The sequence below is a fragment of the Candoia aspera genome, chromosome 10, assembly GCF_035149785.1.
Source record: "Candoia aspera isolate rCanAsp1 chromosome 10, rCanAsp1.hap2, whole genome shotgun sequence".
In the NCBI taxonomy this organism is placed as follows: Eukaryota; Metazoa; Chordata; class Lepidosauria; order Squamata; family Boidae; genus Candoia; species Candoia aspera.
Genome location: NC_086162.1, coordinates 25,427,632 through 25,440,289, shown reverse-complemented (window position 1 = coordinate 25,440,289; position 12,658 = coordinate 25,427,632). Strand labels below are relative to the sequence as shown.

Genomic DNA, 12,658 nt, shown 5'->3' with positions numbered 1-12,658 from the left:
ATGAACTTACCAGGAATATCTGTTTGCATCGGGTCGGCCCCTGAGCAGCTGCCCAGTTCCCATTCCTCTTGGAGGCTGCTCTGCACCTGCACAATTGCCAGAGAATCGGGAACACGCACACAGCACGGTCAGGGGGAGGCTCCCGGTTCTCGCCCCCACCCCGCCATCAAAGAGCGCTGCAAATCCACAACCTCTGTCAGTTGCACGCCCAGCCAAAGCAGGGAAGGGCACCTGCCAGGAGCCATTAGTTGCAGCAGTGGGAGGAATCCTTCCCCACCAGTGGCAGTCTACCCATCTTTTAAAATGCACATACAGGCCAACCTAGAGCCTTTCTTCCAGGGTTTTCTTTTTAAACAGAAAAGCAGTTGCTGGCAGTAGTTATTCATTTCCCCAATTGGCCCTGGGGCTAAGCCCTTAACCCTAACCCACGTCCCCTCAAATTCCTCCCCCCCTCCCGATACCTACAGCAAATTCTTCTGGTTTGCCACAGCTTCGGCACAAGGAACGGCACCTTCGGCGGAGATTGTCTACCTGGCTAAAGCCTGCAAGACAGAGGCAGATCCAAGTCCTTTTCCAAGTTATGGGGCCCCAGTCTGAGTCCTTGGGGGCCCCTCCAGAGGTCTCCAAAATCAGGTCATTGAGATGTTTATGTGATAGAAGGGAGAAAATTATCAATCATATTATCTATATTTAATCTATATATACTATTGCGTTTATCTGTTTGTCTGTTTGTACCCTCAAGTTAGCCAAAACGGTGCATTATACCGCAACAATTTTTGAATCAAGGTACCTCAAACCTGCTAACTTAAAGAATGCGTAAAAAAATCCGGGACCCTTACTCCTGTGGAACTGAAATTTCCACAATGCTCAGACCAGGTTCATTTGCAAAGTTGTGGCCGTCGCAGCATCCCTGCGGTCACGTGATCGTGATTCCCGATGCTCCCTGCCAGCTTCCCCCGAGCAAAGTCAACGGGGAAGCCGGTAGGAAGTCGCTCCCACCCCCACTGCTTCTTCACCTGCCCGTGGTCGTTCTGTGTATCTGTTTAGGTTAGTAAATATTAACTTACAATTGAAGTTTGTTTGCCACTGCAATTATTTTTCTATTTATGGTATATACTCTTCTTAGTTGATCACGGGACCATCCAGCATTGGGGTAAAAAAAATATGGTCAGCCTAAAATGTAACGTCAATTCTGGTGACATCGGACTGAGCTACCTTTCTCTCAAAGGAAGACCCAATGGGCCACAGGGTTGTCTTGTTTAATATAAATGCATTAATGTAAAAACGCAAGAAAACCAGTTCTCCTGGTCCTACCATGTTGCACACAGCCCCCCCCCCTTTTAAACTGGGATCTATAGTTCTTCCAACTTGTGCAAAGTGTTAACAGAGTGAGTTAAGCCACCGGGCCCATTACTGATTAAGCAGCCCACCCTAACGAGTCCCAGGTTCATTTTCCCAACAGGAAGAAGATTAACAGGTCTATTCATGGAAGCCGTGGAAGACGCAGAAAACTGCAACTTCCAGGGAGCGCCGCGCGCTTTCCTGGAATTGGCTTCGGATCCGCACCGCCCAGCTCGGTACCTTACTTAGGTCTTCATTTAGGGCCCGAGACCAATTTTTAAAAACATAGCAATACGGTAGCATATCAAATACAAAACAACAAACTTGACCTGGGAAGGAGGTGCTCGAAGCCGTACTACGGTTAAGAATTTGGCAACCTTTTTGGAAATGGCTGAATTTGGATCTCAAAGGAGGAAAGCAGAGACATCCTGCTCAGGAGGACAATCAGTATTTCTAACAATTAGCGTTACAAGTTCTGCCTTCCATTTAGCGTTTAGCAGGCACTCTTGAGAGGACACGAGATTTGTACTGAGCTGCTGTATCAGAACATATACGGGTAAATATGGCTTTTCGGGGGGCCCACCTACCCAGGACGGCGCTGCAATACGACGAGTCTTCGTCGTGCGATGAGGATCCCCCCACGTCCACCGAAGGGTCCCATTCCAGGTCTGCAGCCAAGGGGTCTCTGCCGGGAGCCAGCTGTTTGCAATGCAGGACGGGCTGCGGGGTGGATTGGCACAGAGGAGCCCCAGGAACCAGGGCAGCGGGCTCAGGGTCGCCCATGCGAAACTGCGGGGATCCCTCCGTGAAGCAGTCGGACTCCAAGTCACTGTCCCGATCCGATTCCCACTCGTCCTCAAAGACCTGCAAGCAGGGTATATCGTCCGTTGCGCAAAGCAATTCGGGCATGCGGGAATCCGCCCCAGTTAAAATCACTGGTAAGCGACTCTCTAAAATGCATCTGAACAGGAACCTACAGGTAGTCCTCGCTTAATGACCATTTGTTTAGTGGCAGTTCAGACTTACGATGGTGCTGAAAGAAACAACTTATGACCAGTCCTTACACGACTGTCACAGTGTCCCCTCGGGTCACATGATCATGATTTGGGCACTTGGGAACCGGTTGTCATAAATGAGAATTTTATGACCATCGCATAAATGAGATATTTTTATGACCGTCACAGCATCCTGTGGTCACAGGATCACTGTTTTTGACCTTCCTGGCCAGCTTCTGGTAAGCAAAACCAATGGGGAACCACGTGATTCACTTAACAACCACATAGTTTGCTTTACACCTTCCACAAAAAAGGTTGTAAAATGGGGTCAGATTCACTTAATGACCACTTCGCTTAGCAACCAAAATTCCAGTCCCAGTTGTGGTCATTAAGCGAAGACTACCTGTAATTGGTTTGGAGTAACCTGTGACTTTCTTTTGGCTTGGACAAAAGGGCAGGAGGGGACCAGGACAGGCAGGAAAGCTTCTCAGGGTCTCAGCTCTGGTTGGGGTTCCTTAGAGCTGAAGCAAAACAAAGAGAGAGAAAAAAACTGCCAACACTGAATTGAAGCTGTTCCTTAAAAAGGCACCCCAAGTTCTGCACCAAATCAGATCCCTTAACTATAATGTTCAAATCCTTTATCCATTCTGACAGCAGGCAGGGATTCTGCAGATAAATTCATTAGATTTGTTAAAGAATTGGCTCAGACCCCAGTTCTGTTTCTTGAGAGTCACCCCTGCTTTCAAGCATAACCTCACAGAGCCTTATGGACTAGAAACTTATTTTCTATGACACACACACATACACACATTCACACACACCCAGAGACACTTAGGCAGCTGCACACAACATCCTGGGAATGACTCCTGTGCTTCCGCAACGCAGCTGAAACCTGGCCGTCACTGCCCAACGGTGCCAGGGCTGGGGTCCTCCTGAGCCAAGGAGGTGCTGGACATACCAGCCTCAGGCTGACCAGCCGCCGCTGGAATTGGAAAACCCTGGAGAAGACGGCCTGGTGGAAGCCGATCAGCTCCTTCAGGTCCTCCTCCAAGATCGCAGCATCCTCCGGCTGGCTCTTCTGGATCAAGCTCTCCGCATGCACCAGGAGGCGATCCACGTGCTCCGCATTGGCCCGGACATCTTGCTGGAACGCCTGGACGTTGAGGAGGGAGACCAAACAGGGTCAGGATGCTGGTCAGGTTTCCGGATGCCCATCTCCCACTCATCCGCTGCTCTGAGGGGCCAAAACTTCAAATCCCACGCTGCGCATGGGATTCGGCAAGGGGGAGACCCCCCTATCCCCATTGTTCACTCTGAAGTTCGTAGTCCTTATTACCTGTAGGTACCAGGGGTAGGGGGAAATGTGAAAAACTGAAGTGGCTTTCTGTTCTTTAAAGGCAGGAGATGGTCTAGCCTGACTGGAAAGCACACACACTTTTTATTGGCTATGCCAGCGTTCCTTAACCTTGGCAACTCTAAGATGTGTGGACTTTGCTGGCTGGGGGATTCTGGGAGTTGAAGTCCACACATCTTAAAGTTGCCAAGGTTGAGGAACACTGGACTATACTCTCTGTACAGGTAGTCCTCAACGTACAACCATTCGTTTAGCAACTGTTCAAAGTTACGACGGCACTGAAAAAAGTGACTTACGACCAGTCCTCGCACTTACAGCCATCACAGTGTCCCTGTGGTCACATGATCAAAAGTCAGGTGATTGGCAACCAGCATGTATTTACGACAGTTGCAGCATCCTGGGGTCACCTGATCACCATTTGCAACCTTCCCAGCCAGCTTCCAACAAGCATAGTCAACAGGGGAAGCCAGTACGCTTAACAATCACATGACTCACTTAATGAACATGGTGATTCGATTAATGGCCGCAGCAAATAAGGTTGTAAAATCGAGTGTGACTCACTTAATGACTGCCTTGCTTAGTGATGGACGTTCCAGTCCCAGTTGTGGTTTTAAGTTGAGGACTACCTGTACTGGAGAGAGACAGTGGGAGTTTATGTCTGGAGAACACAGCTTGGGGAAGACTGCCTACGCTAAGGATTAAGGTTGCCTTCACCGTGAGCAAGATGATACATGGAAAATGAAATGACCAGAATTCAACCAGGCCCTCAAAAGCTGAATCTCTCAGCCTGAATATCTGAGCATATTAAGGCAGTGCTCATACAACATGCTAGACTAGACCAGATTACAATGAGGTTGAGTCCTTTGTGGAAATCCCGCTTCAATACATTCAGATATCTGGACTGTGAGATTCAGCTTTTGCAGGACTGGAACCAGGCTACCATGTTAAGCTATAATATGGTTTATTAATTTCAGTGTTGCTTTGTTACATGTATCGGCGGGGTGAGCTCCCGTTGCTCGTCCCAGCTCCTGCTCACCTAGCAGTTCGAAAACATGCAAATGTGAGTAGATTAATTGGTACCGCTTCAGCGGGAAGGTAACGGCGTTCCGTGAGTCATGCTGGCCACATGACCCGGAAAATGTCTACGGATAACGCCGGCTCTAAGGCTTAGAAACGGGGATGAGCAGCGCCCCCTAGAGTCGGACACGACTGGACTTTACGTCAAGGGAAACCTTTACCTTTACCTTGTTACATGTATATTCTGCCTTTCCATATTAAAAAAGGTCAAGGCCATAACTATTTGGATAAGGCAAACAAGACACCTTATTTCCATGCCCGCTATGTCTTCTCAACATAAACCCCTAAGTGCCAGGTCTAGACCTTGCCAAAAAAAAATTAAAAAGGGTTCCTGTACCTCTATGAATGTCAGAAATAAGCCAGGATCACAGGAAGAATTATAAGAGGAACTCTACCCACACATGGACTGTTACTTTCAAGAATTTCAGTCAAATTGCCATCATCCTGAATCTTGGGAGACTGGGCTTTGGTCAAATACTGAAACTATATAAATTTGATAAATAAGTAAAAACTTCCAGGTAAGAGTGAAATCTGTTACTTTTCTTTCCAAAATGAAAAATATGGATCTTTGGTAATGCCAGAATTACTCTCTTGTAATAGATTGTGACACTGAATGAAGGGAAGAGGAGGAGGGGAAGAGGAAGAGGAAGAGGAAGAGGAAGAGGAAGAGGAAGAGGAAGAGGAAGAAGAAAGCTTTCTTTGCTGAAACTCTACAGAATTCTTCTCCATCTACGTTCGGCCACTTCTGAGCCATTGCTGGGCGCTGACCATGTCTGGGGGAAGACAACGGAGAAACATCTTTCCCCCCCTCAGGGCTGACCACTGCAGGATGCCAGATCCCAGGCTACCAGATCCTAGAAGACTTGGATGAATCATTAGGAAAAATCATGCGGCACCCAGCAAGGGGGGGCAGATAAGCACGTGCCCCCCTTCTTGGCTTTCTGATGGACAGAAAGTCCGTTTACCTGCAGCTGTATCATTTTCTCAAGCGACGTCCCTCCCGAGAAGTGCTCAACCTCGGTGAGCCGCAGGTCCAGCTCCATCAGCCACACCTGGGCGGTCGCCTTCTCCTCTCCAAACTCCTCCCATTGATTGACAAAATGCTGAGAGGTAAACCAAAAGCAGACGGACACTCGCCACTCTCCGTTCTCAGAGCCAAGAGAGACCCCAGAGGACTGGTGGGTCGCGCCACCTCCTCCGGCGGTCCAAACGGGATCGCCAATCCGCAGCCAGGTGAGACCCACCCACGGCCCAAAAGCAAGGGCCCGCGAAGCTCACCTGCAGTCTCCTGGAAATAGCAGCGACTCGATTCTGCAGTTCCTCCCAACGCCAACTGACGTCCTGCAGGGAGGACCGCAGGAGTGGGCGGACGCTGCCCATCCACGCCAGCTGGTGGTACTGCCTGTTCAAGGACGCCAAAGGCCACGCCTTCTCTGAGATCTCCTTTTGCAGGGCCTGGAAAGGAACGGGGGACCCCAGCGGGGTTCAGATCAACCGCAGGGAAGGGTTCCCCCAAACATGCATGAAACAGAACAGAAGGACGTAATGTATACGGATTTGATGATTAATAATATTAATTGACAACAGAAAAAATGGCTGTCTAGGTTTAATATGAGTTTTACTTTTATCTGTTGTAAAAGAAGTTGGGAGTTATTCCTGTTTCTATTTCTGTTCTCTTCTTTTTCTGCTCTCTGGTTCTCTTCCTTTTTCTTTATTAGTTGCTGTTAGATTTTCTCTCTTTGTTTTAAAATTCAGTAAAGTTATTATTTAAAAAAAAGAGTTCCCCCAAACAGGGCAGGACCCCAGGAACTAAGGACAAGCCGGGCTTTGCCGGTTCACATCGCTTTTGCATTGCTCATCCACCATCTGGTCCCCGTCTGGCATGAGGAAGAAAAACAGCCTGGATCACTTGCACGTAAATCTGTATTTAATCAAATACTTGCAATCTTTGTTCGGCGTATGTTTTCCACGGTGTTCTTTTTCTCTCAACATATGCACTGTCTGTGGCTTTGAAAAGTGGTTTTTAAGAACATGTTTGAGCTGCAAATGGCACTAAAACATCCAGGGACTCATCTGTTCATTGGGTGGGGGGGGGGGACCTCTGAGTTTCTCTTGCACGTTGCTGAGATCAAATTCGTCAGAGGTCTACCAACACATCCTGATCTAATTGCTAGTACGGGGATAAGCCCAATGTTTTCATACTATTAACCACCACAATTTAAGCCCAAGGATGAAGCTCCTGAATTGCCTCGAATCCCCCATTCCTTTTCCTTAGCAATTAAGTTATATGCTGATGAGGAGTCAAAAAGACTTGGATGGATTTTAGTTTTTTGGTAACCCACTTGCCTTTCTGCCTCAGACATCATGCCTTAGACCAGTGTTTCTCAACCTGGGCAACTTTAAGATGGGTGGACTTCAACTCCCAGAATTCCTCAGCCAGCCTTGCTGGCTGGGGAATTCTGGGAGTTGAAGTCCACCCATCTTAAAGTTGCCCAGGTTGAGAAACACGGTCTTAGATTTATTCAGACCAGCAGGGAAAACAGAGCTGTCTCTCACCGGCTTGCCCCAGAAAGGTATGCAGAAGCTCTCAATGCCTCGTTTGTTTGCTCTGTTACTTTTGGCCCATCGCTGTTCTTTGGCAATCAAAGAGCTGCATTTATCTCTGCAGATCCTGAGAGCTATCAAATCCTTCCTCGCTGGGGAAGGGGAGCAAGGAAGTACCTTATTATTTCTTCATTTTATTTATCTATTCGTTCAATTTATACAGCCGCCCCTCGCAAATGAATGACTCTAGGCGGCGAACGACGTTAACAAATATTAAAATAATAATAATAATAAATCATATATTATTAATCAATATAACATAATATATATTAATTAATATAATTAAATATTTAAAAAAACTTATTTAACTTTTAAAATATATTTTAAAAATATATCTCATCTTTAAAGTGTTTTTCAATAGATCTACTTTTTAAAATGCTTTTTCAAAAATATATTTAACTTTTAAAATGTTTTTTAAAAAGAGATTTAACTTTCAAAATGTTTTTAAAATATATTTCATTTTTAAAGTGCTTTATAAAAATAGTCGTCATTTTTAAAGTGTTTTTAAAAAACATTTTAAACTTTTTAATTTTTTAAAATATATATATTTAATTTTCCAAAAAAAAATTAAAATATTTTTGAACATAAACACAGAAAAAGCAAAAAAGCAAAAAAACGGACACCCGTAAAACAGCAGCCGGGGTATCTATCATCTCAGCAACGACCCCCGAAGAGCCAGCACCTCCTCACCCAGAACTTCTGCAGCTCTTTTTTGGAGTCGGCATAGGAGACCTGCGAGGACCTGGGGGAGGCAGCCGTCATCTCGGCCGTCCAGAGCCAGTCCTGGAAGCGGAAGACGCAGTCCTGAAGGGCCTTCTGCAGGTGCCAGGCCTGCTCCTCCCTGCGGGAAGGCAGGACGTTGGTCGGACAGGGCGGGGGAGACAGAGATGAACCCCCCAGTGCCCAGCCCCAGCCCCAATTCTCCCGTGCGGAATGAAAAAGAACCAAATCTTTCCTGGCTGGGGAAAGGAAAGGACCTCAAGTCAGGAACATCAGCCCAGCAACAGGGGTGGCTGCTAAAGAGGAGGTGGGTCATCAAAGGAAAACCATGCCGAGAGAGAATGGGTGTATATACTTTATTTTTTTAATCCGTTCAATCATGTCCGATTCTCAGAGACCGCCCGGACAAATCCCTGCAGTTTTCCTGGCAAGGTTTTTCGGAAGTGGTTTGCCATTGCCCGCTTCCTAGGGCTGAGAGAGAGGGACTGGCCCAAGGTCCCCCAGCTGGCTTTGTGCCCAAGGCGGACTAGAACTCACTGTCTCCCAGTTTCTAGCCTGGCACCCTTAACCACTACACCACCCTGGCTGTCTCATACACATATACATATACGTATCTGTATACTCTTCCCGTGGCTATTTCATCCATGGCGTGTGAGCTCAGTAGGAAAACTGGCTGATGGATGCCCAGGCATAAACTTAGAAGGCATTGCCATTGCTTCCAGCGACATTAATTTAGTTCATCGCATTTATTATAGCCGCCCACTCCAACCGACTCTGGACAGCTCACGCAACCCAACGCAAGATAAATTAAAAACATAAATAAAACAAGACAGACTGGACTGAAAACAGCTAATAAAACACTGTGTGACAGCCTCCCCCCCAGAAAAAAACACGTTAACACCGGGCCTGGGACCTAAGCCAGGTTTTCAGAGCTTCTCAGGACCCCCAAAGAGTGGGGGCTGTCCATATCTCCGGAGGTGCTGCTCCAGAGGGTAGGGGCCGCGACAGAGAAGGCCGGCTTCCTTGGTCCCACAAGATGGTGTGTAACGGAGGGGACCAGGAGCACAGCCACTCGGCCCCAACGTAGAAATGCGGTCAATTTCACAACAGTGGGGAAAGCTGGTGACTTGCCCGCTTCTTCATGGGACGGGAGCCACAGATGCCCTGAAAGTTGCAGGCACACTGCCTCAGGAAGCATTACTGCCCCGTTTGCAACTGGAATGCTGGGTTGTTTTGGTTTTTAATTCTTGGAGTATTCCTTGTCAACATTCCCTATCATAGGTAGTAGCAGAAAAATGGCCCCTCCATCCATATAAAGGTAGACCTCCCTTTTCGACTGCCTTGCGCAGTGACCGTTCGAAGTTACGACGGTGCTGAAAAATAACTTTGCAACCAAGGGGCGCATTTATGACCTTCACAGTGTCTTTCTCTCAGTCACATGTTCATCATTACAGTCAGTTAGTACACACCGTCCTGTGCCTGACCCTTTTTTTAATTCCCACCTCACAGAGCAGGGAGATTGGGGAGGAAGGGATTACAGGAGAGTAAGCAGGCACCCAGCGGGGAATATATTGGCTATTTGACTAGCATGCTCACAGCTCAACAAGCACACTAGGCAAACAGCCAGTGCCAGCACATTCCTTTCGGTGTGTATTCCTCATGGTGTGCCTGCTTACTCTCTTGCAATCCCTCGCTCTCCAATGAATGTGAACACGAACATTAATTCCCTTCTTGCTAACTATCCCAGCACCAGGGTGAGCATTCCAAGGGCGGAGGAGTGGGGAAAAGGAGAGCACCATCAGAGTCATATGATTTCCCACTTAGTGACTGCTTCACTTAACGACCAAGTCACCACTCCCGATTGTGGTCGCTAAATGAGGACTCCCTGTCCTCTCAAGCAACCCGTTCCTCTCACCTAATCTGTTTTTCCATTGTCACTGTGCAAAGGTTGCAAACGGCACTTGCTGGCATCACCAGCTCTCCAGACCATCTGTGGCACCTCTGCTCGTCCGGGCAGAGATCCAAGGTCACAGCTTCTCCCTGCATCCCCAGTCGCTGGTTCGGCCTCACAGGTCCGTGCCAGAGGATGGCCCAAAGCTCCCCTTGAGACAGCCGAGGCTGGAGGAAACCCAAAATGCCGCTGGTTTGCTTCCTCTGGCTTGGAGGAAGCCAGAGTCCCCTTGCCAGCCCTATCCAGGGAATTCTTGAAAACAAAGCAAAGGAAAGGGTGAAGGAAAAGAAGTGAGCAGCTGCTAAGACAAACACTAGAAAGGTGATCAAGGATGCCCCCCTCAAGAGCAAAGCAGGCTTTTGAGGCAGACTTTGACAATATACTGATTTTTGGCCAAAAGGGCATTTTCCCTGAGAAACGAAGCCCACCAACTTTGCTAGAGTTTCAGCACAGACTAAAGACTTCTTTACTCATGTTACAATCAGAGATCCCACAATGGTGGTGTCAGATTATGACTGTTTTATTTGCTTGTATCTTACTTGCTCTGTTCTACTGCATGCAGATCTGCTTTTAATTCTGCACACCCTTGAAGACGCATGGTGCCGAATAAAGAAATTACACCAGTCACAACACTGGGCATGCACAGGGCGCATTTATCTAACAAAACATACCAAGCACACGCAGAGTGTATTTATGCAACTGCGGTTCATCTGACTCCAGGGGAGACAGCCACATCCAAGAAAAAGTTTTGTTGCAGCGTTTTTTCTGACTTTAAGCAACAAGCATCTTCTCTTTATAATTTACATTCAGGGTTTGTTCCCTGTATGTATACTTTTATGTACAAAAAAAAATCGTCAGAGTTTTGCAAATCCTCAGGTTTTTTCTGAGATTCCATCTCCCTCCCACTGCTGCTGTCAAAATAATAATAATAATAATAATAATAATAATAATTGAAGAGCCCTTAAATCTTGAGTAATAGACTGAATATTCTGGAGGGGGAAATGGTCTTTAATATGCTACAGAAAACCGTATCTGGAGTTTGCCGTGTAAACCTTGCTTGTTCTGCCAGCCCCAAGCCCTGTTCCATCAAACGGAAAAGATTGCTGGCTTATGGCAGTTCCATACCCCTGAAAATGCATGTGCAAAACATCTGGAGGTTTATTTATTTATTGCTTCAATTTGTACAGCTGTCCATCTCACATATAGGGCTCTGGGGGACTCACAACAGTAAAAAAAAAAGAGGGTGGGGGGTGTTACGTGAAGCGTCCATTTTATGAACCACTCAGCCAGTTTGGGGCCGTGTGGGTCACAGAACCCCAACCAGCAAGTCCAACAGCTCCATGCCAAATGTGGGAACAAAGTCAGGTCCAAGAATCAGGAGAATCAACCCTTCTCTAGGACCTTTCTCTCAGGTAACAGATACTGCTCTGAATTGCCACTAAAGAAGAAAAGAAACAGGAGAGAAACAACTCTTTTTTTAGGAGGAAAGACAAAAGGGTTATTGTTGCAAGAAAGAAAATTTAGCAAGATTTTCAAGGGATGGAAAACCAGCTTAGCCAGCAAGGGTCTCTCCCAAAGTTTGGATAAACTGAAATGTTACGATTTCTTAAACCTGAACCGCTTTGGAGCTTGGCTTCATCCCATCCCATCCAAGAGTGATTTTCAAAGCTGCCTGTTGCAAAAGTCATGAAATCAGAGAGTTGGGAAGGTCCATCGAAGTCATCCAGCCCTTCCCACTGTTTTGTGCAGGAAACTAATTTGAAGTATGGCTGTCCAGGCTTTGCTCGAAGATACCCAGGGAAAGGGAAAGGGAAAGGGAAAGGGAAAGGGAGCCCCACCCACACCTGCCAGTTTATCCAACTGCTTTTATGGTTAGGAAGTTCTCCCTAACCTTGAACTGGAATCTGCCCTTCTGTAATGTCACTCTATTATTCCATGTCTTGATAGCCCCTGAGCATGCGCAGAGTGCACCTTGCCTGCCACTCAGGAACATGCCCATCTTCCACCACGGTATCTTTTCAAGGCACCGACAGAAAGACAACACGGAAGAACAACCTGCGCTTATCCTTGCTAAAACGCTGTCTTTCATGCTGTCTTTTTATTATCTATCTATCTATCTATCTATCTATCTATCTATCTATCTATCTATCTATCTATCTATCTATCTATCTAATTTATCCCCGCCCATCTCCTCCCATCTTGTAACTGAACGGTCTTCAAATCAAGGTTTTCGAGAATCACAGCTCCTTTCGTTCTCCCCTCCTCCAAATGAAAACCTGACACTTTGTTGTCTGTCGCTTCAGTCTGCAGCCCCACCTTACCAAGTCCAGATTAACGTGCTGTTTTTTGTAGCACTTAATCATCAGCCCAGCAGCCTTTTGAAACTAAGCTGGTGGTTCCACCTCGCCTCAAAGACAAATAACTGCACGTGGGGAAAGGTGAGGCGCAGGGGTCTTGCCACCTACCTGAAAGGACTGGTCCCCCGAAGGCTCAGCCAACGCCCCAACTTCAGGCAGCCCTGCAATCCCCAAGGGGAAACCCCGCGTCGACCTGCTGTTCAGAAGCCAGGATCCTCTGCCTGGCCACCTGCATTTCTCCTGCCTGTCAATCATTAAA

The 12,658-nt window shown here is 47.1% G+C and overlaps 1 protein-coding gene across 3 annotated transcripts in view; it reads right to left on the bottom strand.

Moving 5' to 3' along the window:
* Nucleotides 1-12,658, bottom strand: part of SYNE4 (spectrin repeat containing nuclear envelope family member 4) — a 19,027-nt gene extending 6,369 nt beyond the window's left edge. For all 3 annotated transcript variants that reach the window (XM_063312498.1, XM_063312500.1, XM_063312501.1), the window contains exons 1-9: nt 12,508-12,658; nt 10,007-10,294; nt 8,062-8,212; nt 6,046-6,222; nt 5,733-5,870; nt 3,295-3,489; nt 1,929-2,205; nt 466-542; nt 11-86 (exon numbers count right to left, since the gene is read on the bottom strand). In XM_063312498.1, coding sequence (XP_063168568.1) covers nt 11-86; nt 466-542; nt 1,929-2,205; nt 3,295-3,489; nt 5,733-5,870; nt 6,046-6,222; nt 8,062-8,212; nt 10,007-10,137 — 1,222 coding nt within the window. In that variant the 5' untranslated portion in view covers nt 10,138-10,294; nt 12,508-12,658. The remainder of the gene's footprint in view (nt 1-10; nt 87-465; nt 543-1,928; nt 2,206-3,294; nt 3,490-5,732; nt 5,871-6,045; nt 6,223-8,061; nt 8,213-10,006; nt 10,295-12,507) is intronic.